Genomic DNA, 25,673 nt, shown 5'->3' on the forward strand with positions numbered 1-25,673 from the left:
CATCACAGCAAACAAAAATCAGCTAAGATGACAGCAAAGAGGGAGCCCAAGGATTCACCAGGGAGGTGATATGGTTACAGAAAAAAGAGCCATGCTTCTTATTTCAGCAAGAGGTTCATGATCCAAACTGGATTTTTTATTCTAAAACCGAAACTAGATGAGAGGCCGAAATGTGAGGCTTGGCTCTGAAACCCAGCTGAGCCAAGGCAGGGCTGCTTTCATCAGCCAGCAGTGGGTTTGCAGTTTGCAATTCACTCTAGATTCTGGCAGGGACAGAACCATCATACACACTGCCTACAGTATTGTCCCTGCCACAGAACCAGGCTTTGGTTTAACTGTTGCACAAGACAGTAGAGAAATGTGTTATCAAGCAGCAAGCCCCTCCCCAATACCTGGGCTCCCTCCATGAGTCAGTGCAAAGCCCTCTACTGTTTTCAGTAAATCTGAAGGTCATTTTTGCAATTACTGTTTCTAGTAAGGACAAACTCCCCCACAGAGTGAAAGCAGGAGGGTGGTTACACACTCCGTGGGTTGTTTCATACGTAGGCTGTACATAGGAAGGGGACACATCCTGCCTTGAATACAAATGCCAGCAACTGGGATTTTTAGTAACTGGGATTTTTAGTAACTGGGATTTTTAGTAACTGGGATTTTTAGTAACTGGGATTGCCCAGTGCATGAGGGTCTCACAGAACACTGGCACACCAGTAAGTCTGCAGTGGCATCATGGTATTGAGGGGAAGCTCAGCAGGCAGAGCCTAAAGCTGGGGTGGTTGTGCCACTGAACCACAGTGCTGCCTCAAAGTCACACCATCAGTCTGCTTCCACCCGGGAGCCATATAAAAACTGCACAGCTGGATGGTCCTGCAGTCCCCCAACAAAAGGTGTTACTGCTGACTGAGGAGAGCAGCTTTAGGTGTCATCTCTGTACTGGGTTTGGCTACAGAAGTTCTACTTCTACCAGAAAATCAATCTGTCTTCTGCCTCTGCCCGTGTTATCAGCACGAAAACAAAACCCCACGAAACTGAGCAGCAAGTCGAATATGTCACCTCCAAATGCCAGGCATAGAAACAGAGAGGTAAGCAGGCAGTATCTATGTGCATTAATTAAAAAGAAAGCATATGAGGGGTATCAAACAGCTTCGTTTCTCCACAGCAGCTGCTGGAGGAGAACTGGCCAACACTTCATCACTCTGTTTGTGTAATCTTAGTGACTTTATAAATTAGAAGAGGTCAAACTCACCTCTTTGTAAAACTGTTATTCTTTCATATTGGAAGGTTTTTTTAATAGGACGGGTCCTCTGGATTAACTTCTAGATTCAGGGATTAGAGACCTCTTTTTACTTTCCCCAGGCTCAGGTGGCCCAGTGCTTGCATCTAGACAAGAGACATGGAAACAAGGAAAACTATCAATGGAATCAGGGGCATCAGTTAAAGGATGGTGAAATATTGACTTAAGTTCTCAAAATACCCAGTTTCGAACAGAAAAAAAAAAATTGTTTGAGCTTTTTTTCCCTTCCAGTTTTTCCTCAGAACAGCAAAACTTTACCAAGCAGGGCAATGACCCATGTAGTGAGTCTATCTAAATTGTGGCAGCTGCAACTGATCCACAGCATTCCCATTTCGGAATGTTTCCCTCTAAGGTGAATCAATATATTTATTTTTAAAAGTTAAATTTTATTTCTAGATAATACCATATGTACATCCACACAGGGTGAAGTGTGTAACACTTCAATGGATAAAGGAGGAACAATTTCAACAGTGAGAAAGTATATCTCTATAGCTTATTTTTAACTTCAGGCAAGTGCAGAGATTTAAGTGTATCCCATGTGGAGCATTTGGCAACTTTTTTTCCCAACATTCCTGTTTCTTCCTCAAAAAAAGTTATAGACTATTCTATGAAACTTCCCACAAGGTGTCACTAGAGATGCACCAGCCAAAATACTCCTCAAGCACCCTCCCCTACAGATGCTTCCCCTTCCTAGGAAGCACGTTGAAAACATGAACGGAATGAGTTAGTGCCTGAGCAGGAGCATCCTAGTGCAGCGCCGGCCTTTGAGTGTGCTAAGCAGTAATTTGAACGGTAAATGAACCGAGTACACACAGATCAGTGGGAAATGCAAACGACTTTAGGCATCAACATTTAATGGACTAGCTCGAAAAACTGGTAATGGGTTTTACAAAGTAGATGTGCTGCCCCACTTTTCAGACTACTAATACAGAAAAAGGAACAAAATCAACCATCAGCTCTGCCTCAGCTCCATGCTAATACCAGGAAGGCTGTTTTGTCTCATTTTGGTTTGACCATTCACAGTTTTATACCCACCTTTCACACCCGTCCCTAAGAGACACACAGATGTTTTGCAAATATCTGTTATCAGATATAATGGTGTGGTTATTGCTTAAGGCCCCTTCTATTGAACACAGCATGAATTCAAAACTACCACGTTGGATTAAACAAAATACCTCACAAACCTCCCTTTCTTGAAAAAAATCACATATAACTTAAGGGTTAGTTAACATTTGAAAACCATGCTTGACACAGAACTCACATTCTAATTTCTCACATTCTCTGAAAACTCAGTGTGATTCACAGCCTTAGAAGATGACATATTTACTCCCAGGTGAGCAGTGCAGAGGCACATCACTGCCCCAGCACTCACCTGCTCCAAAAACTCAGGTGCTCCAGGTGTAATGACTGCCTTTGGCTGTTGCCTTGCAGCCAGTGCTGCAGAAATCAGTCAACTCACCCCTGTGCTACACGTCAGCTTCCAAAGAATTCCCTGTGCGATGGCAGCGGCCAAGTCCTTCCTGTGACCCACAGGACTGACCTAAATTGATTCACTTTTAGCTGTTGGGCACTGGCCCTTATTTGACAGAACCCCTTGAATAACCCTTTCCCCTTTATTTCATCATAAGGGTTCTTGTATTTTATGCAGAGGTAATTTCTCAACAGCTCACGTGTCAGACGTGAGTGAGCCAGACTCCAACAACTGCAGCACAGCCTCCAGGAACAAAAGTTTCAGGAGCATTTGGCACCTCTAAAAGGTATTAAAACCCAGGAAGGAATAAGGTGGGTACTGCAAAAGCAGCAGAAGCAAAACAGCATTGCCCATAACCACTGGAACAAGCAACTGTGACAAACTGAAGTATCACTGCTTTCCAAGAATATCTGACCCAAATCCATAACAAAACAAACTCGTGAAACTAAAACTTCCCTTGCTGCTGGCTGTGTTTTGGATCCTCTTCACAGCTGCTGAATGGATTACTTAGGTAATGGATTAATTAATTCAGTTAATTGAAAAAATGGATATATTTTTCTCTTTAATCTCAAAACTCTGTGAGGTTACTTTGGAAAGGAAAATACCACATGCTAAGAAAAGTAATATTTCTTTAGTATGCTCCTTCAAAAAAAAAAAGAAAAAGAATACCAGTGTTTGCCTTGTATTTCACATGATTATCAACTACTTCCATTCAAAATAGATGATTACTATAAACTCAGCAAATTCAGGTCACTTTGCAAACAAACCAACCACTTTTGTGGCTATGGCCTTCTGAGCTCCTCCCACTCATTAGAAAAGTGGGTTTATTCCACTGCAGACTTCATGAACACGCATCAATAACTCATCAAAAAACTTTAGTATTTCATGAGCACAGAGCAAATTTATGACAAAGGATTCTTATGCTCCATTTCCATTCTTCAGTTCAAATAATAATTTGTTCATTTGTCCTTGTATTTGTGGAGCTTTCACTTACATCACTATGGCAAGGCTTGTATTTTACAGCTGACCCTGACAGGTTGCTAATCTTGTTTCCCTGTACAAGGCTATTCTTTGCTTTTTTTAAACTTGAATAGCAATGTTCTTTCACTCCCTTTGAGATTTTAGAGGCTTTTTTTTTCTGGTGCATTAAATGTTTAAATAAGTATCTCTGAAGACTGTAATAAAAACAGATCATTTTTTGAGAACCTTTACATTTTTGAGTTCGCCATTTAGGAACTAAGATTTCTTCTGACTGCTAATAAATAACCCTTTATTGTCTCCCCTTCCCTTTGGCTTCCCTCCATTATATCACCAGATTTGGGAAGCAGGATTCCTACAGCTATGGGCCTTTTAGCACACTCTGGGGAGTCTGGAAATGAGCTGTCTGAAGGATTTCAGAGAGCCTTGGTCTCTTTTTATTTTTTTATGTAGATCCATTTACTAATTTCTGTTTCAAATGCTCAGCTTCAAAACCAGGATAGACCTAAGTGTGGTATTTGTTTATTTTGGAAAACAGAAGTTTTGAAAAGCAAATGGGATGAATTTTAGATGAAAACTTAAAACATCTAAGGAAAGCCTCAAAAAAACCCAAACCAACAAAACCAATTTCCATTGGATTGTTTATACTCTTGATCCTTGGTCACTCATGAGCTCCAGCTCCTTAGCACAGGTTTTCATTCTTTCACTGTGTGAGGCCATGGCCAAGTCCAGTGGACCTCATATTGCACCCTCTCTCCTATCAGAGCAGATCCATTCCCTCTCCTGCCAGGAACATCCTCTTTCTGCAGGGAAAAACATAATTTTAAAAGTTCCAAGAGCAGATTTCAATGTTTAAGCCAATAAAATCAGAAAAGTGTAGGCTTTCAACCTCAGTATCCCCCAAAACACACCATGGCTATAGCAGCTTTGTGAGCAGTATCCCAGAAAACAGCACAGAAACACCAAAGATGAAAACACGGAAATGCTGCAAGAAATTCCTTGTCACATGCAGCTCCCTCTGAGAACCGAAGAGACCCAGTGTTTATTAGCACTGTCAGAGGAAAAGAGCTGTGTAACCAGTGCTTTCCAAAGCACCACCTCACAAAGAAAAAAAATTAAACAATCCAGCACCTCTCTCCTTGTTTCTTCGTGGTGCTAATCCTAGGGAAAGAGGAACTCTTAGCAAACCCGTACCAAACCCTCCCATCAAACACGTGCTTCCAGAAGCCTGCAGGATAACAATTCTCCTCCGAGGGCCGGGAAGGGCGCGGATTTTCCTGTGCAGCAACGATGCCACCTACAGCCTGAGCGAGGCCACAACAACGCACCGAGCCGCAGAGGGTAAAGAGATTTTCTCAGATGTTTTTGCCGCAAATCCGCTCTTCAAAATTCAAGGCTGAGCGAGGAGGCAGCTTTAATAGGATGTTTAGTAGGATATATTTTATGCTCTACCCACGAAGGTGCTATATATCTTCTATTTGTTCTCAGACTGCATGGTCTTTAAGACTCTTTAGCTCTGAAGCCACTAAATAGCTAAACTGGGTGCTTGACAGATGTATCTGTGGAAAACATATGGTAGAGGTAAGAAGCAGAAGAACGTTCCATTTCTGTTGTCCCACACACAAAAGACACCAGACAGTGTGTGTCTTACAGACTCCCAGAAGAAAGTTACTGGACCTTTTTATAAGCTGTCATCTCTACAATGAGGACAGGCATCTGCACTTGTTATTTGTAGCAAGAAAAATCAACTCTCCCAGTGCAGCTTTCTTTCTCTTTTCTTCTCTTTCCTCTTCTCTCTACTTTTCTTTCTTACCAAAAGCAAGCCAAATGTAGCCAGTGGAGTGGGCAAGGTCTTTCCAAGTGTGCCTGAAATAAGGGCTGGAAATGCAGTTCACAGATCTGATAGCCAGCCCTGATGGAATACTAATTCTGAACCAGAGGACTGCTTCACTTCAGCATTAAAATTCATTGCCTGGTTATTGTGATCTGTATAAAAGAGATAAGGGCACAGGGAACTCAAGGAGTTGCTTGAGGAAAAGCAATAGGATTAAAAATAAAGACAAAGTGAAAAAATAAAACAAACTGATGAGATGAGAAAAGAAAAGGAGCGAGGCAAAAGGCAGAAGTCAAAGTTTGACTTCTCACTGAACAAAGTTTGTTTTTAGGAAAGACTGATCTTAAACAAAGCCAACTGCAGAGGTCAGGGATGCTATGAAAGCAGGAGGTTCCCAGGGATGGCAGTGGAATACTGACAAGCAGAGTACAGAAAGTAGCCCTCATACAAATGGAGAACTATAAGCCAGCCTCTTCACTGAGTGCATCCCACAGGCCAGTCAGCAGCTTTTCCACTCTTCACAGCACAGCCTGGGCATGAGGGAAAGACACCTAAAAAAGGTGAGTAAGAAAAAAGCTTTAAAAAAAATAAAATACGTTGACCACCTTTTTTTATAAACAGAAATCTTATTTAGGAAAAAAATATTTTTTTTTCCAAGAATAATTGAACTCTTTTTCCCCTGCAGTGGGATGGATGTGTAGGTCAATGCACTTCTGCTTTATTTAGTCAGTCAACAATTCATTCTTCAGCAGTGGAAAGTACAGGTCAATCCTGAGTAATCTTTGCTTGAGCAAACTTTTGAAGCAGAAAATGAAATTAAAAGATTACTGGAAGATTATGTCTCATGCTGCAACAGTTATATGTACAGACATTGGAATATTTATCAAGGTGGCATAAATCACAAGGAGCAAGGACACCTATTTCAGATGGGAAAATAAAATGGATTTACAAATCAGCTACAAGTGCACGGAAAAAGCCTGAAATCCTCCTATGTATTTCCAAGATATAAAAAGAGAATTACAGAGACCTTGCCTTAAATTTTAAATCATTTAATTAAGGCTTTTCTCAGGAGCAGGGGGGAAAGATGGTGGAAATAAGAGATTGATTTTGATTAAAGCTGTAAGTTTAAGATGTAGGAAAAATCACTTCAAGTCTGTAAACCAGATTTTCCAGTTTATAAGGAGGAATGAAAGTACAAGTTTTCAGTCATACATTGTGAATTCTGTACAAGGAGAAAGTTAAGCATCTGAAGGCACTTTTATTTTGGCAAACAGAGCAAAGATACAGATGCCAGGAAGGATAAATTTTTATTCCATAAGGAATACAAACTGTTAAAGCCTCAGCTGAAAAGCTGCACACAATTTGATCATGTGTGTTTGGAAAAGATGAGAGGAGAAAAGGACCATGTCCAAGGGAACAGTAAACTCACCTGAGGAGAGAGAGCCCAGAGGAACCTTGGTGTGATTAATTTAGAAAAAATGAGTGTTACTATTGAAACAAGCAAATAAAAACTAGAGAGCTCCAAAGAGATTTCAAGCAGAAGCTTAGAAAAAGAGATTTTTTTTTTCCTCCAAGAAAGGAGTGCTGACCTAAAGAAGTCTTTCAAGCACAATATTATGTCATTCTAGGACAGAGTCCCTTTCACAAACTGACCATATGCCACAATATGTTTGGGGCAAGGGGTTTACAATTATTTCTCCAAAGAATAAGAAATAAGCAGAAGTTTCTGCTTTGAGGAAAAAAATGGAAAATATAAGGAAATCAGAGCTTTTCATAGAAGGCTTTGTATTACTCCACAGGAGGTTGATCAGCAAAATTCAACATTTTTCAGGCAGCAGACATTTCTCAAGACTTGGTTTGAGTTTTAAGCACCCTACAGGGCACAGATGCATTTCCAGAAGTTTGTTTGTAACTCCACTAAATTTCTAAGATGCCTTTTACATGTTACAGGTAAATACCCTTAAACCTTCTCAAAACCAACCATGGCTTGTAGGGCAGCCCTTCTACAGCAAAACAGATGGGATCTCAACTTGACTCTCAGGACTGTTAGTCTGTATTTACAGGAGTAACAGGAGCCAGGTTTTACTGCTTTTCTCTGACCATGTTTTGTTTTCTGATGTGGCTGAAGAGTGTGTGGGGGGTTAAACTCTCATAATAAAACAGTCTGTGACCCTTATTCCTCCAGCTGTAGAGGGTTACAGATCAGCTGCTGAATCCAAGGAAAGCACCTGCTTTGTTGTTCAGCCCAATCTGAGGAAACACATAAGCTTCACCTACAGTTGCATCAGGTCAAGGAAGGCCTTAAACACCAGTTTACCCCAATGTGATTTTTTTTTTCCAATGCAAACATCATAAATATTTCAGGATCATTTTTTAAAACAGACATATTCATACCTCTGTAAAATGAAATCTGGATGAGGCAGTTCTGATCACGGCAGCTGCTTACAGATAAGTCAGTAAGACAAAAATTGCCACTTTCGCCCAGACAGAGCAAAACCCAGAAATCCCAGAACAGGAAACAATGTAGGCAGCAGTAACCAAAAGCTGGTAAAGGTAGTACCACATGCTGATAGTAGCACGGAAAATAGTAATTGAAATCAGAATTTATTACAGGGTCAGAGAAATTCTGCCTAACATTTGACCAGGACACATCTTGAGAGTTTTGAGGAACTAGAGCCACTTGTAATGAACTAAATATTAATAACATGGATTCTTTTTCATCTCAAATCACCAGACCTTGTAAAATAACTTCATAATGTACCAAACTTCACTGGAGCTTCGACAGAAGCAGCTAATGATAGCTTGAGTTTCCAGCAATACCCCTGGAAGCCAGTTTTGAGGTGTCAAAGTAGGATTTTGAGTATAGACAGAAATAAACAGTTTATGTGAATGCCTCTGAAGGAGTTTATGCAATTCAAAGTCCTGGGTTTCTGCATTAAATCCACATTTACCTGTCTCCTTCTCAGCTCGGCGAAGCTCCTCCTCCATTCCACTGCTCCCACTTGGAGAGGCACCAAAAGGGCAGCTTTTGCCCTTCCCAGCCTTTGCCCTGTGCATGGAGATGCTGTTCTGTTCCCCAGACTGCTCTCTACACAGTTTCTAAGCTTTCCCAACTTCTGTAACACTCTGATCATCCCATATAGCTATATAAAAACATAGCTTGCCATGATTATCTTCCTATCCCATCTCTTTATGTCAACAGCTCTACCAAATCCTTTCACCTACTTACTCCTTTTCTTTTTTTCCTGAGCAACAATAATCTGGGCCTCATCTTCAATGCTCTTTGTGTAATTTCTCTCATCTCTCAGGTATCCCTTCCCCAGTCCTGGATCCCTTGATTTAACAGCTTCTGCCACACTCAGACACTGCAGGCAGCACATACAACCACTATACTTACATTCCCTTCTACTCACTGTGTTCCTTGTTAATACTCTCTGCTATCAGTTGAGTAAGCTCACACATCTGACACTTGTTCCTGGTCCTTTCAAATTTCCAGTCTCTGCTCAGTTGAATGTGTCCTTTCATTGTCCTGTCTCCATCAGCATGCCAGTTCCTGGCATCATCTCATTGGAACTTTGAGGCTTAGCCCCTTACAGCTGAGAACAAAAGAAGTTTCTCTTTAAACCAAAGAAATTACAAGTAATTCATAACTAAGACAATTTTTCCTCCCAGATCACAAGAGTTTCGATAAATATTCTCATTTTAGGGGAACGAGCGCGGTTATTTTTTCTGTTCTCCAGTAAAATCATCAGCCAGAAATTTTTGTGACCACATGCTCCATGTAATTCTGTTGCTGTAAGATGGGAACAGGTACAGGTAGGCTGGGGGACAGCAGGGCTGTTCCTCCCACAGCAGTGCCAGCTTTCCCTGGCTTGGAGCTCCAAGTTACAGCCACACACATGGGACCAGGAAGAGACAGGCTGCTAGTCTGGACTAACAACTGCCCCAGTTCAACAGACCAACTGGGTTTGTTAGTTAATCAAAGCTGAGGCCCTGACAGATTTAAAAAACAAAAAAACATGGGCAAAATCTTGGTTGTGCTTCAATCAATAATGGTTCTTTTATTCCCTGTGGCTCTGAATTCTCAAAAGATTACGTGGCTCCAAGAAAACCACTGTGTTAGTATTAAGAACAGCACGAGAACTGTCTTCTGTATTTTGGTTTATATTTGATCTAATCATAGCCACATATATCTGTGCTGAAACATTCAGCATGCCCCTTCTACCAAGAGACTGGAAGTTTTTTTCCCCTTTCTCACCTTATTCTGCAAAGCCCTTTAAATCACAGCTCTAAGGGTCACAGTAACAGCTGGCACCTGTAACAGCACTGGAATTTAATCCCTAAAGAGGCACATATAAGCTTACATGAATCTTTAAACAAAGAGAAACTCAAAGAGTGAAGTTTGCAGCAGGTGCTCCCTAGTGCAAAACAGCACCAACAAACCCAAAAAGGAATTTTAATGAAAAAAAAAATTAATACAATACTGAAACAATTATTCATTGACAAAACATTTCATGAGACAAAAGAAGAAACAGGTAAGACAAAACAAAAATATAAAATACCTGGAAGTTTTTGTAAAATACTTGTTAAAACTTGTCACTGAAATTAGCAGTGCAAATAAACAAAAAGCTTAAAATAAATTGATTTTCCATCACAGATTCTGTCCAAGCACATAGTTCTCACTACCAATCAGTTAAATTTTACATCTGCTGAGGAAAACTATGATAAACCACTGTTAAGCCCTATTCTCCAGGGCAGAAAGCCCCAAAAGAATCTTAAATTACTGCAAGGGAGCACCAAGGTCTCATAGGTGAGGCAAGAGATGACAGAGAGCACTGACATTTCACAGGCTGTTAAAGGATCCAACCTAACCTCAGCAGCAGTGGCAAATTCAGTATTTCAAAACTTCGTTTATGGGATTAGATCCAGTGTATGATTCTAGACCACACTTTCCCCCCAGCCCCACACCTTTTACAATTATTCAGTTTGGCCCACAGAGGAAAAATTACCAGAATTTATATGGATTTCAACCCTGTAATTTACTGTGAAGTCTAAAAATAACAGAACACTGGCCCTGTTCTTTGACAGCAATTAATTCCCTTTGAAGATGATGGAGAGACAGAAAGATTTGTGCACGTCTTCAGAGAAGTGTTTGGTCAAAAGAATGAGATATTCAATTCAAAGTCTTCTGTGAAGTCCCAAAAGGATCTGGATCTGACCCTTTTATGCCTCCAAAAAATGGCAACACCACACTTTCAAGCCAACAGCCACATATCCAAGCAAGACTGTGAGTTAAACTCAGTGTTTACAGACCACACCTCCAGCACCTGCACACTCTTGTGCAGCCCTTTTTCCACCACTCCATTTTTCAGCAGAACAGGGAAGTTTCCAGGGCAGTACCCAAGAATTAACCTGTAAAAACAGCACATTAATTTTGCATGCATTGTTAATTACTAATATGCTTCCTATTAATAAAATATGAACATGCATGCAGTGGTTAAATCTCAGTCTCTTCAGAGTCAAATTCTGGCTGTTGGCTCTTTCATATCCCCTTTTTCATTTTTCTGAAACAGAATTGCATCTCAGTCTGCATCTTCCCTGAACTCCCATCTGAAGCTCCCCTGTCCTCACAGTTGCAGAGAGCAGATCTTACAATGTCAGACTCACATCAGATTTCCAGATTGTCCAAATAAAGTGCACACTCTTTCCATAGTTCCTGCCTTCTGGCATGCAGCTGTGTATGGTGCAGACACAGAATAAACAGAGCAAGCAATAGCAGTTTAGGGCAAACAAGTCCCCAACTAGCTTAGGAAAAACAATTTTTATCCCCCACAGGAAATCATACAGCAATATTGTCTTCTGAAGTTTTACTCCTCATCCTTATAAAATAAATATTACATTTTTCTCCACCAGCATTATGATAGTCCACAAAATATTTTCTGCCTTACTTCAGCATGCAAAGTAGAAAAGTGTTCTAAATGGCTTATTGAAAGTTCCCTAAGTTCTGTTCTCAACCCCCCTGTCACGCTACTGTCCGTTTCCCAGCGCAGAGTGCACAGTGAGCTCCGAGCTGAACAAGACCAGGTGCCTTCTCAAATTCCTTTTGGAAGCTGGCTGCTCACAGAACTTCACTTCGATGTTGCCCTCGCTGAACGCCTCCCTCCTGCCTTCATCCGAGTCTGTGGCCTCTCTCTGGGAAACACTTGGCTTTTGCCTCCTCATAGTGATCCCCGAGTTCCCAAGCTGCCTGGCTGGGGAGGCCTTTTCTTTCACAATGCAGAAGCAGATGGCAGACAGAAAATTCTTCTTGAAGTTCTCGTTCATGAAAGCATAAACGATGGGGTTGCAAATGGAGTTGAAGAACCCTATGATCTGGACAATGGCAAAGATCATTTTGACTGTCACATCATCATACTCCTTTTCAAAGTTACCTGGAAAGGAGGAAAGAAATAAGCTGTAAGCACGTAATGGCATAAATGCTTACTACTTAGCCCATTTATATCCTGTCTGGCATTAGAAGCTTTTGTTTAAAATCAACAAAAGACCTTGCTGGAAGCTCTCAATATTAGCAAAAGGGTTTCATCAAGGAGGAAAAATCAAGATGTATCACACAGTCCTGCTTTGTACGTGTAATAACAGAATCAATTGAAAGAGGCAATTTATGAGCCAGAAAACCTGCCCCATGGCCATGCAACATTAAGCCTCCAATTTGCTAAGTGCAGGGTTTGTTCATTCCAGCTACTCTTTTTTGCTCCAAGATTCATGTCCTATTAAATGTGTAAGTACTAGAACACCACTCCCTGTCTTGTCACTGACCACACACAGCTTCTTTCTCTGTGCTGACACAGATCAGTTCAAAGAGGTAAAAATGCATCATCTTGGTCACATCTCCCACTTCTTAATCATTGAGATCACAGAGGACTCAGAATTTCTTGAGTTCAAATACTCAGGGACCAGACTCTGGATAAATACTGCAGAGGTTTATATGGCAAGTAAAACAAAGGCCTTGCAGCACCTGAAATAAATTCCTGAAATTAGCAACAAAAAGAGAGTAAACAGCGTTTATGGAGTGTTATGAACAACCTTAACAGGGGACAATCCAATTTTAATAACCGGAGCTTGTGCAGGTCTGATTCTGCTCAGCCAAACATCATTTAGTTCAGCTGACTGGCTGAACTACTGATTTATCTGCTACCATCTTATTTGGGATAGAAGACACAGAAGCAGCTGCTGCCTTTGGCAAGTAGAGTACAATAACTACTGAAAACTTCCTCTTGCTCCTTACACATAGCCTGCTGCACAGTCCCACATGTCAGCCCAGCATCCATGGAGGACATGGGAGGTGAAGGGAGAACAGGGCAAATAGCAGAAAGCAACCATAACAAGCATTGAGGGCATTTCCAAGATAATTTTCAGTCAAGACCACTGAAAAAGTTCAACTGCATTCATTGGGTATTATCACTACGATGTCCAGAATTTATATTTCCAATATGCCTACCCCATTAAAACCAGGGCAAGTGAAGGCACAAATATTTCATCAGTTTAACTCAAAGCAGTTAAATTAAATTTAAATGAAAGCAGTACTTCAAGAAGGTTTATGCTCAGAAGTAACTTTTACCTTCCAGCCAGGTACTTTTGACCTTTCAGCAAATGAGGGCAGCATAAAAGACATAAAAAACAAAAACAATATGCAGAGATATGCTCACCACCCCAATGGTCTTGGGGTTTTTTTAAGTCTTGTAAGGCCTAGCAAACCTCCTTTTCAGAACTGGATTATTTGCTGCACAAATTCAATGACAACCTCCTTTCTAAAGAGCTTACCTTCTAAAAGAGCAGGTGGAGAGCTTGGGTTCCCTCCCAGCCACCCACCCTGAAAAAAAAGCTCAATGCAAGACAAAGATTGTATTTGTGGTTTGTTTTCTTTTGTTTTTTTGTTTAATTCACAGAGCAAGGAAGAAGAAGCATGACTGAAGCAAGTATACCTCATATAAAAGGGATCTCCCAAAAATATATAAGGTCCTTCCCAACCTAAATGATTTTATGATTCAGTAACAATAGGTTTTTTGAAATACACTCATTTTCCATGAGCACTGCAGGTATGTCTATCACCCACAGGCTTCAGAGTAATTCCTCTGTCACTGGCTATGTATCTCTATTCCAAGAGAGTGATCCAGGATTTATAACCACATCAGCTGAATACTACAGCAGCACTAGCTTGTCACAACCTGTATTTCCATCATAAAAAAAAAAACAACCCAAAAAAACTAAGAAGGCCTTTCTTGTATGACACATGGCAGGTACTCACTGTATTCTATCAGCATGTGAATCACGTGGAAAGGGGCCCAACAGACTGCAAAGAGAAACACCACTGTCACCATCATAACAATTGCCCGTTTCTTCTTCCTGAAATTGCACCAAGACATTCCACACTGAGTCACCAGGCACTGACTGCCAGTTCAGATGTGTCTCCTCAACTTACAGCTGTAACTGTGCTCTGATGGCTGCAGACGCAAACAAACCCCTCGAAGAATGCTCAAAACTCCCTTGGAAACAAAAAATGCAACATCATATAAATCTGGTACATCAATGAGCACCTTTCATTTCTCCCTTTGAGGAAAGCAGTGCACTTTGCAGCTGCAGCAAGACATGACTCGAGTATATCTTGCAAGGCAGTTTAAACTCTATTCAAGCAGATGCAAATAATTCCAAGAGTAAGAGATGGGGGGAAACACACGAAATTCCATTAATTGCACAAGAAACAAGAGTCCCTTCCTAGATCTGGGAGCACTGCAGGAGCTGATCACTCAGAGAATTTGACAGAGAGTGAGTGCAACTGCATTCAGCCTTTGCTGGTAGGTGAAGTTCTAGGAAAAAAAAGCAAGAAACACACTCCCTGCCTCAACTGTAATATTTCACAAACTCAGGGAATACATAACTTTATCCTCATATATAAGCCATACAACTGCATTTAGAGATTCCAAGATGGCTCTCTCACTTGAGCCAGAGGAGCAGCACTTCACTGGTAGCAGTTACAGGTTCTTGGGCCACTGTGTGAAATTAAACTGAGGAGTGACCTGAAGAACCTGTCACCTTAACTCCTGTGAGATTGCACCCTCCTCCAGTTCTCATGTGCAGGTGTCTGCCTCCTTATGCACTTTGTTAAACAAATATCTAAGGAAATCATTTATCTTTAATCTGCTTGTCAGGATTCTCCTTGCAGTCAATACTTAATGCTCAATGAACAGAACTGCTGGGGCTTTGTAGCACATTAGGCAGATCAATTTGCCAAGTGAAAGATAAAAAACATGAGGCCATATTAAAGGCAGCCCATATTTAGTGCTAAACAGCAAAGTTGATAACTATTGATTTTGGTAGCTTTTCACACAGAGCACTCTCATCTGGGCAGTCTCCCATAAACACATCTGAGAACATGCAAACACTTTAGAAACTCTATCAAGTTAAGACGTTGTTCAGAGTCTGAGAATTGTATAAAGAACTTTCCACAGAACACACAGAAATAATGTAGCAGCATTTTCCCCAAATCATCCTCTAACTGATGGCCTCCATCTTTTAAAAACAAGCACTTCACAAAGTATAAATATACTGAGATTTAAGGAAAGGACTTCAGTCCCAAAGTGTGGCTGCACCATGCTTCGAAGAAAACAATCTGGTCAGATTGCCTTGAATTGGGCATCTAAGTGTTAAATGGCTGGTTTTGAAAAACTGGTCTGTACTTGTAGACTTCCCAACAGATAAGGAGATACAGTTTTTGGGTTTTCTGCAGTGGTTTTAGAGAACTTCCAGGAAAGAAAAAGCCTTTCTAGAAGTCAAAGTTCCATGTGTATTTTGCTTACCAACCTTGATATTTTGGACATTTCACTCCCGTGAATGGTTTGAAGAACTGAAGCATCTCCCACTCGTTTCTTAATCCAGAGTTCATAGCCAATTTTTGTGTACAGAAAAAGCATCAACATCAGTGGAAGAAGGAAGAGTATAACGAGAATAAAGGTCGTGTATATCTTCTGATAGATTGGACTGGCCCATTCTTCCAAGCAACAAACATACACTTTTTCATACAGAAAGTCATATTTAACCTGTAACAAGTGCAAAGAAGATGAGTCACTGAAGTGTTTACCCCAAGTGTAAAAGCCAAGCACCTTCAAATATTCCTCGCTCTTAACAGAACAACCACAATTCAAGAGACTTTTCAAAGTGGCAAAAATTCTTCCAAACGCTTTTCCACACCAAGTGTTGGGTCGATCCAAGTTGGCAAAAAAAAAGGTCAGGACATGCTCTGATTTGCACTTCAAAGGAGACCTTGCCTATGCATTTTACAGGTAAAGATGGCATAGAAACCTCAAATATTAGTAACTTAAAAGAAAGACAATCGTTAATGTTCAGACTCACAAGCAGCAGAATCTGCTAAGCCTTTCTTTTAATCTCCAAAAATGTACGGTAACTCATCAGCTATAATGAGTGGCTAACTAACTTTGAACTAAGCATGGGTTTTCCAGATCTTGGGGAACATTTTGCAATTCTGAAACAGTAATCTAAGTCCTACATTGCTGTGTGCCAGTGCACCTGTAAACCAAGAGGAAGCCACAGTGAAAGTCATAGATGTGATTAGAGCTCTTTGACATAACTAGGGAGGGTGGACATGACTAGTCCCTATTCGTATTCCTTCTTCCAGTGCACACAAGTTCTAATCCTCAGCGTTTCTCATGCTAGCACACAAAACAGAAGCTCCATGTCTCTTATTCCCCTCTAATTTCATTGGAGTTGACTCAATTTCATTGCTAAAGGTCCAAAAAGATGCAGTGTAAGACGCAAATTCCCATCTCAAACTGCCATACCTCGAGCCGTTGCACGTGCCACATGGGTGACCCGACAATAAGAGCCAGCAACCAGACTATGCCTGTAAACAAACACAGCTTTTAGTGCTTTGTACAACAAGCAGGGTAAGGTTTGGTATGAACAGTTCTACAGCTTCATCTTTGAAAAGTCAGGTAAGGCAGACAACTGTAATAAAGAAAATCTGTCAGCATCCAGAACAACATCTCTTTTGTTCTCGTGTTTCTGTTTCTCAAACCACCTTCAACTCTTGGCATTCAAGTGGAAAAGCCACTTAATTTGCTTGAGACACGTTGTGTAAGTTCTCTGTGTAACACTGGAAGGACCATTTAGCTGTGACATTGCTTCAGCAGGGTTTGTACATTTTGAAACTTTCCTTAAAAAAAAAAAAAAAAGGAAAAAGAAAAGGCTGCTAAAGGTTTATCAGAGGCTTTGTTAAGGACATTTTTGGTTACAGATGCTAGGCCTGTTGAGAGGGGTTTGGCTTGTTATTACTATACATATAAGCACTATTCTTGAGCTATTTTATAAACATCACAACTTATTAACTGGTCCTGTCAGTGCCTTCTGCCATGCCCTCCACGCTGAAGAATATTTCTTTACATACATGAATACTGGAGATGCTTAAAATCTTACCAAGCATCGTGAAAGCTCTTTTATTGGTGTACTGCCACTTCATTTTTAGTGGATGCACAATTCCCTGGTGCCTTTCCACAGCAATGCAGGTCATTGTAAGAATCTCAGTGACAATGGCAGTGGACTGAACAAATGGTACCATCTTGCAAGCGAAGGCCCCTGCAATGAGCAGAAAGTCAGGTATGCAACTGCTGCACTTCATGAAACAGCTGTTGATACTGAACTCCATGGCTAGAAAGAGCAGACTAAGATTCTCAGATTTATTTTAACATCTAAACTGCTAACTCACCTATTTAAGCTATTCATCAAATGCAGCTTTCAGCAGTCATTCTGTGTTGCTCACACTACACCTGATAAAACCAAGAGTTCTAAGGACATATTCACTGGCTCTGTAGCAGTTGGACATTTATTCCCATTTAGCTTTTGACCACATCTTCCATCAGCTGTTTTCAAACATGCCAAGTTACAGGGATATTCATTAATTTTTTTTTATCTTGGCAGATAACTCTCCAGTTCTATGAAGGCAGAACAGTTTACCCTTTCTGCTGTTGCAAATACATTCCTTATGCTCTTTTAAATAGCACTCTATTTGCACACTTTGGCACTTAATGCATCATCCTGCCAAGTGAGATATGTAGAGGAGTCCTCTAAGAGGCATAACACGAGAGGAAAAATTCAACCTCCTCATCATCTTTCTGTTCTCCCTCTTCCCTAATTAACACATTATGTTAATGACACTGTCCAAATCAAATGCAGCTTCCTGCCTGCATTTTCAAAGTTGCACAGGTTCCCATTGTATTTCTGTATCTTCAGGTTTTATTGCTGCTACAGCTTCCCAAAAGCACATGTTCAATTCTCAACATATTAGTGATCCTCCATCACTCACCCTCAAGTCCCTACCTTCCCAGAAACTGGTATAAATTATTCTCTCAAGAATCTTATGTTAACGCCCTTCCCAATCTGCTTCTCATTTACTCATTTTCTGACCCCGAGATAATTTTTATGTCCACATTCTCACAGTTCCCTCACACTCTTACACTTCAGTATCAGCTACTCATTTCACCAACAGTTATTTTCCTTACCTGATCATCAGCTATACCTTACTCACATATAATCCATAAACTCAAAATAGCCAAGGGAATATCTGATCCAATTTTAAGTCAAGCTTTAGGATGCTACAGACACCTTAAGCAGATGTTAATGAAATGTTTAAGTTCCTATTTCACTAAAGAAAGGAGCTCAAGTTTGAGTGCTGGAGCAGTGGCAAAATCAAAAACAAACAAAAAACCACAAAAGAACCCCCCCCAAAGTTTCACCATATGTTATTTCTTACAGTTTGAAAAAGGTAAGATTAAACAAAGTTATACTGCATTATAAGGATTTTCCTGTGATGCACTGCAGTCCCAGCATTCCCAGATATTCTTAGGAAGCAAAGAAGTATCACTTTATTACTCTACTTAAGTAATAACACAAGACAGTGACTTTCACTGAAGTCACATCAGTCTGGTGAAATTTCCAGTTTGTGCCCAACTATTCAAGGAACAAAGAGAATACCCGAGTTCAGAAGGCAGCAACTCCCCAAACTCCCAGATTTTCACTGCCTTTTACTGGTGTCCCCTCATTTTCTTCCCAGTAACTCCACTGTCAAGGAGCACAGACTACCACTATGCCTTTAGCTGAACTCCCAGGAGGAAAGGCTGCAAAAAGCCCTATTTCATCTCTTCGAAAACAAGCAAACATAAAGTGATCATATATATATATATATATATATATATATATATACTTTTACATATATAAAAGTAACTGTTAAAAAGTAGCAAAAGGAAAAGTCAATTTATCACCTGCAGATTGACCCGACTGAGCTGGACAAGGAGGGACAGAAATGGGAAACAAAAGGATGTTTTTCATTAGACAGAGTTGGCTGAAATATAACATAACTCTTCTTAGCTTTCAAAACTTTCATTGTTTTATTCAAAAATATGTTTATTTATAAATATACACCAGCCACTCCAAACTGCTTAGATAGTTACTAAAGGCTTCCTCCAAGTCTTTTAATACTCTAAAGTATGTTTTCAAACTACAAACATTATCAGCTTTTGTACACATGGAAAAGGAAATATATTGTTAAATAAGGTAACTATAAGAATGATGTGTCAAAGGCACATATTAAAAACACGTCAAGCTATTTTTCACGTTTCACATATTTCTGTTTTTAACACAGAGTAATGGAAGATTTTAAAGGAATATACTGGCTAACATCTTTTTTCTAACCAAGCTGGTAAAAGTGTAGCAGTTTAGAACATTGTTTGGAGATTATGTGGTTGAACAGATAGTATTATTCAAGTCTTCTTTGTGTGCACTAACAGGACTGCTACATATTGTACTTATTTGTATCACGTACTGTGCCCTCGTCATGATACACTCAGCTACAATAAATCAATACTAGATTAAGAATACAGTGAAGTTCCGTATCTCCCAACCAATCTGAAAATAAAAATGGGTTTGCTTTCCTATCTTCATGATAAAGGCACTTGAATTACTTTACTATTTAAGTCTTTTTAAGCAACCCATTGTTCAAAACTTAATTTCAGATCCAACCTAAAGAGGACAATTTGTGATAGAATAACACACAAACATAAAGAACAAAAGTCTGCTTCAGTTGAGTTTCAGTCAGGATTATTTTAAGTTTTCCCATTGCCTAGTTTTAGCACAAAAGGCATCTCAAAATGCTTAATGCACTGGAACTGTGTTCATTTCTGCATTGGAGGCAGTATAGAAAAGTGTTGACTTTTCTGAATAATTTAAATAATAATAATACTTTAATTAATATCCAATATATGTATCAAAATGTTTAACTTTCTACCAGGTAAGCAAACACTTTCAATAGACTGTCAGTCAAGACAGCACTGCAGCATTTAATACTGATCATTTCCAGCTGGGAAAGAAAATTATTTGCAGCAGATTATTGGGAAAGGAAATAACTAATTGCTTTTCTTCTTCAAGAATCTGAGAGGTTCCCAAAAGCATTCCTCATGCACTGCTAAAACTTGCATAGATTATTCAGGCAATGATTAGTTTTCCCCAATGATAACACATTCAGAAGACTGAAAACACAAATGTTACTCCCTTAAACAATGCTTCATGCCTTCATTATAGCATGTTGTGCCTGCAACTGTGATTTATCCATTTCAACAGCCATTTAAAAGATCAGGTTTTTCTTTTATTAGGGTAACAAGGGCAAAATCCTGAAACCATCCTCTGATAAAAGTAGTACAGACAACAAGTAGAACAAGTGTGGGTTTTTTGACAAAGATCTAGATCTCAAGGCAGACTCACTAACAGGGAGCAAAGCAGGACATGGCAAACACATCCCTGAGTCACTTGATGCAAGGCAGAGAATGCCACGTATTTCCACCAAGAAAAAGGACATAATAACCACTCCATATGAAACACTAATCAATCTATCTGCATCCTAAAACTTGTTTTATTTCTTTGTCCGATTAATGCAACAGTAAATATTTCACATCAGTGTGCTTCGTATTTATGCTAGTTACTGATCTGCACAACTTGCAGTAAGAAATTCCCTATGCTCAATATGCAAGTTTCCTTTTGTCAGCATTCTTTTGCTAAAACAAAACACCCTGCCAATATATTACACGTAGAAAAGCCTATTATTTCCTTTACTGAGGCCTTCACTGTATAACCCTTTCTCAAACCACCTTCATACAGAATTTTACTCCTGTCTCTATGCATGAGCAAGTACCCCATAATACACAATATCAGGACATGGAGAAAGGAGGATAAGGTAAATTTCACCGACACAGATAGAACTACAAAAATCACCCTGCTCTTAACAGCAGCAGATCAATCCCAGGGTATAACCTCTTGCAGTGCAGAAGGCAAATGAGGAGTGTTGTTGTGTCCCTGATCTGACTTACAGCAACTCTTAAGACAACTGAAATTGGGAAGTTTGAAAAAAGAAGATTCAAGTAACTCCATGTCTCATGTCCAGCTTCCCTGTCTAGTACTGACCCCTGTGGCATGACAGCAGTTTTGAGTATTTGGAAACTATTCAGCATCAAAGAACACTCCAGAAAACAGAGTGAAGAAGTTTCTAATGTTCCATTGAAGAATACTGAAGTATCCCAGGATATCAGATACAAAAGGCCCAGTGATTTCCATTGCTAAGATGCAGCTCTCATCCCTCAGAAAGGAATGTTTACATGTTACAACACGGGAAAGTTGTAAGTAAGGTAACACACTGCTTGACACAAGACATTTGGCAAAGAGCAGAAAGCACTTCAAAGACTGCACTGGGTAAAAGATGCCACTTATTTTTCAACCAAGTCTTTAGAGAAGAGGGAACTGTCATCTCAAGGAGCACCAGATATGACAGATCCCTACAGAATATCCATCCCTCTGAGTGCCAGCTGGAGGGCAGAAAAGATACAGGAGGGCATCTCAAATGCCCTGTGTTCAGGAGTGCCTCAGGTGACTCACCGCTCCCCAGGAGACAGGGAAAGTCACCCTCTGACACCTGTCAGGAGAATACATATTCTACTTGATAAGACACAAAATCCACAAGAAAGATGGAGCACAGCACCAGCTGTACTATAACCTCAAGTTCTGCCCTTATCTTCTGCCAGGGCTGTTCTGTTATACAACCCCAAAGTGACTCTGCAGTCGCCCCAGACAGTTCTGTAAGGATAGCACTACTGTTCAGATAACTAAGCAGTGTCAGAAAATAAAGCAACTCCCATCATATTTGACCCAGAGACAAAAGCCCAAATTTATCTTTGATAGTGCTGCCACCAGCGTGACGAGACCACTGCTGCTGCCTCCCACCTATGACCATATGAGGGTAAATCCTCAACTGCTCCAGCTTGCACCAAGACATACCATTGCTGAAAGCATCCATCTCCTCTCACTCGAGTTCCCATTTTACCTTTCTTACCCGGTGATCATTTATACCAAAGCCACAATTTTCATTTTCTTCCACACTACAGAGATTAGCTTGCAGGATTTTCATTAAAAGTTCCCCTAGAAATTACAGCCATTTTAGTTGCAGAGTTTAAATTTGGAAATTAAATCATGTACTGCCACGATTACAGTCTCGCACAGCTACAGAGATTATTAAGAGTTCAGAGAGTCAAAAGTAAGGCCAATTCACCTTAGTCAATATGGTGCTGCTTCCAGTTGCTGCCTATATAGAGCTAAAGGGACTGTGTTAATGCTGCATAATAGCCAGGCACAGTGAGGTACACACTCAGTTTTTTAACTGTAGGTGAAGTTAGGGCGCAAATAAATCAAGATATAAAGTGATTGGCTGCTCAGAATCCCAAATATATTTCTAGCATCAACTGTCTCAGGATGCACCACTTCTTTCAGCAAGGATATATTACAAGTCAAATCCCCTTATCTATAACAGAGTTGGAGCTTGCACTACTCAGCAGTGCTGCATTAAGGTGGACGAGAATAAGATTTTTCAGACTACGAAATGAAAGGCAGAAAGCAAAATAAACCAGCAAATCTAGCAAGGACAAGACTCCTCTGGGACTGGCAGGCTCTGATTTGCAGTATAACTGTAATCACCAGTCACGCTTCACAGTGTAAGGCTTGGAATCAGACACCCTTGGGATACCATCAGTTCACGACTCATTTATTTTCCTGAATTTTACATCATCCCCCCTGCCCCCAACAGTGCAAGATTAACACCCATCAATGATGGTACTTATTATGTCCTCCCAATGTCCTCTGTTAGTTAATTATCTTACCAGGACCATCAGTGTCAAAGGGACCTAGGGATTCACTTGGACTGAAGATGCTCTAGCACAGCAAAGAGGGAAGGCAAAAAGCACAGTAAACCCCACAGAGCAATATTTTTTAAGATATTTGTTGCAACTGTGCTACACCTTTTACACTTACTACTGCTAGAGTTTTGTCAAGCATCCTCACGAACAGAAGGGAAATGTAAACACACCTATTTTCTCCATACTCTTCCACCTGCCTGTGCTCTAATCTGCTGTAATTCACCCCACATGGGGGCTTCATCCCACCCAGCTTTACTTGATCCTGGTCAGATGTGTGGTCAAGCTGACAGACCAGAGCTTTCCTTAAGAGAGAGAAGAATCACACTTCTTATTAAGGAAAGCTACTTAATTCAGTCCTCTCTCCCCTGGATGTGAGATCACTTGATGTCATCAGTAATTACTGTGTTCTCCTGGGAGGAAGGAGAACTGGAACTACAGTAGTCACAAGTAAGGCACAGCAGTACAGCTGTCAGTTTATCCCATGATTTTTAGTTACACGTGCTAATTAGTTTTGGGGCTCAACATCTGTACTGTCTTAAACCAAGGTTTACCTCCCCCAAAGAAGCTCATAAGAAAGCAGCACAGCTGTCCTTACTAGCAGTAGCCCCAGGAGTGCTGTATTCATCGCTTCTCTCAGAAAGTTCCTGTTTTTCAGATAAAAATAAAGCCCATTTCTCCCTGGGATAGGTATCAGAGTGCTTCTCAAGTCTCCTCTGACCTGTCAATTCCCATCCTGCATTCCAGTCTGTGGGAGGTACTGGAAGTAAATCTCCATGTTCTGAAGGTAACCTTCACTGTCTCCCAACAACAGGAGCACAGGAAGCCTTGGAAACTGAACCATAAATGTATCACTTTATCAACATCTTTTCTGTTCATGTTGAAATATTCTGAAAAATTTGTGGTTGTGCATGATATTGTCTGCTACTTGCTGCAAAACCATCCCTTTTATTTTTCCACTTATAATTGTCCAATGCTATTTCAAGAAGAAGAAAAAGAAGATAAATACAACGTGCAGTCTTACTGCACCTTTGTTCTTTACTACTTTGGAAATGGGATACGTAGAAGAGAAAAACAAACAAACAAACAAAACACTCTTTCTGGGCATCAGGGAAGCCTTGGCCAAAGGTCCTTCACATCAACAGGAATACAACATATTTCCCAAAAAATAAGAATTGAAAAAAAAAAAAGAAAATAATTATTTCAACAGAAATTCTGCACGTTCTGTCACTCCCCTGTTTCTCCAGGGGCATTCTTTTTCCTCAGAAAAGGTTATGGAGGTCTGTCTCCAAGCTGAGAAACTTGAGCTGAATAAAGACTGATATTTCACTTGCCAGGCAGATTTCATTACTTAGAAAAGACAAAAAGAGACAGCATGGCAAGACCTCCCCGTCAGCACCACACAACGAACCGTTTGCCAAACACACATCGCAACTTTTAAGGAATACAAGCAGGAGAACGCGCTGGGTTTAACATAACGTGAGGGAGGGAAGGAGCGGGGATCCCTCACGGGGGGGGCGGGAATAAGAGGGGATCCCTCACAGACGGTGGGAAGGGGAAGGGGATCCGTCAGGGAAGGAGGGAAGGAGAAGGGGCTCACTCAGGGAAGGAGGGAAGGAGGGAAGGAGAAGTGGGTCCCTCACAGAAGGCGGGAAAGAGAAGGGGATCCGTCAGGGAAGGAGGGAAGGAGAAGGGGCTCACTCAGGGAAGGAGGGAAGGAGAAGTGGGTCCCTCACAGACAGCGGGAACGGCGGTCTCGGTGGTGGCGCTGCCACAAGCGCTGCCCCCTCATCGCCCGCCCCGCCGCCACCTCCCCGCAGCCCGGCCCGGCCCGGGACCGCCCGGCCCGGCCCCGGCACCCACCGCCGAGCCAGTTGGAGGAGATGTTCTGCAGCATGGTGAAGGGGACGCAGAAGAAGGCGATGAGGAGGTCGCTGAGCGCCAGGGAGCAGATGAAGATGTTGGTGACGGTCCTCATGGCTTTGCTGCGGGTCACCACGTAGAGCACCAGGCAGTTGCCGAAGAGCGCCAGGGCGAAGATGAGCACGCAGATGAGGACGAAGGCCACCTTGGTGCGCCCCGGCAGCTCCGGGATGTACACCAGCGGTTGCAGCCCGTAGAGGGTGATGAACTGCTCCCGCGTCACGTTGTTGTCCCGCAGGAGCTGCGCGAACTGCTCCGGGGTGATGTTCAGGGACCGCATCGCGCCCGCTCGGGGACCGACTCCCTCCTCAGCCGCCTCAGCGCCGCCGCCCGCGCCTCGACATCGCCGGACCGCCGCCCTCCGGCGCTCAGCCTGCCCGAACCCGGTGGTGTGCAGGGGAGGTAGGGGCGCGCAGAGCCGGGATCAGCCTGCGGGCGATGGGGCGGCGGCGGCACCGCCGCGGCCACAAACTTCGAGCGGCGCCGCCCGCGGCCACGGCCAGGGCGGGCGGGAGGGGGGCGGCAGCCAATCAGCGCCGAGCGCGCGCCTGCCCCGGCCCCGCCGCCGTGCAGCGAAGACGGGCGCGAGGCGGCTCCGCGCGTGAGGGAGCGCGCGGGGACCCCCTCAAACTGCTCCCTCACGGGGCTGGGACCCACTCAAACTGTTCCCTCACACGGATGGGACCCCACTTACAGGGCGGGGACCCCCTCGCAGAGCTGGGACCCATTCAAACTGTTCCCTCACAGAGCTGGGACCCATTCAAACTGTTCCCTCACGGGGCTGAGACCCCTCTCACAGGGCTGGGACCCCCTCAAGCTGTTCCCTCACAGAGCTGGGACCCCCTCAAACTGTTCCCTCACGGGGCTGAGACCCCTCTCACA

At 41.8% G+C, this 25,673-nt stretch overlaps 2 protein-coding genes across 2 annotated transcripts in view; one reads left to right on the top strand and one right to left on the bottom strand.

Moving 5' to 3' along the window:
* BLTP1 (bridge-like lipid transfer protein family member 1) overlaps window positions 1–25,673 on the top strand; it is a 355,866-nt gene that overhangs the window by 26,270 nt on the left and 303,923 nt on the right. The window lies entirely within an intron of this gene.
* QRFPR (pyroglutamylated RFamide peptide receptor) lies at window positions 2,108–25,261 on the bottom strand. Its single transcript, XM_064651464.1, has 6 exons — window positions 24,732–25,261; window positions 17,062–17,220; window positions 16,428–16,489; window positions 15,433–15,668; window positions 13,880–13,977; window positions 2,108–12,005 (listed from the first exon to the last, which is right to left on the bottom strand). The coding sequence occupies exons 1-6, from the start codon at window positions 25,069–25,071 to the stop codon at window positions 11,602–11,604; spliced, it is 1,299 nt and encodes a 432-aa protein (XP_064507534.1). The 5' UTR covers window positions 25,072–25,261; the 3' UTR covers window positions 2,108–11,601.

Source organism: Pseudopipra pipra, chromosome 4 (genome assembly GCF_036250125.1).
Source record: "Pseudopipra pipra isolate bDixPip1 chromosome 4, bDixPip1.hap1, whole genome shotgun sequence".
Lineage (NCBI taxonomy): Eukaryota > Metazoa > Chordata > Aves > Passeriformes > Pipridae > Pseudopipra > Pseudopipra pipra.

Coding starts and splice junctions, on each gene's coding strand:
- QRFPR (XM_064651464.1), bottom strand. CDS start 25,071: ATGCGGTCCCTGAACATCACCCCGGAGCAGTTCGCGCAGCTCCTGCGG. Junction 15,669..16,427: donor GGCACGTGCAACGGCTCGAG/GTATGGCAGTTT, acceptor CACTTGTTACAG/GTTAAATATGACTTTCTGTA. Junction 12,006..13,879: donor TCACATGCTGATAGAATACA/GTGAGTACCTGC, acceptor CCTCCTTTCCAG/GTAACTTTGAAAAGGAGTAT.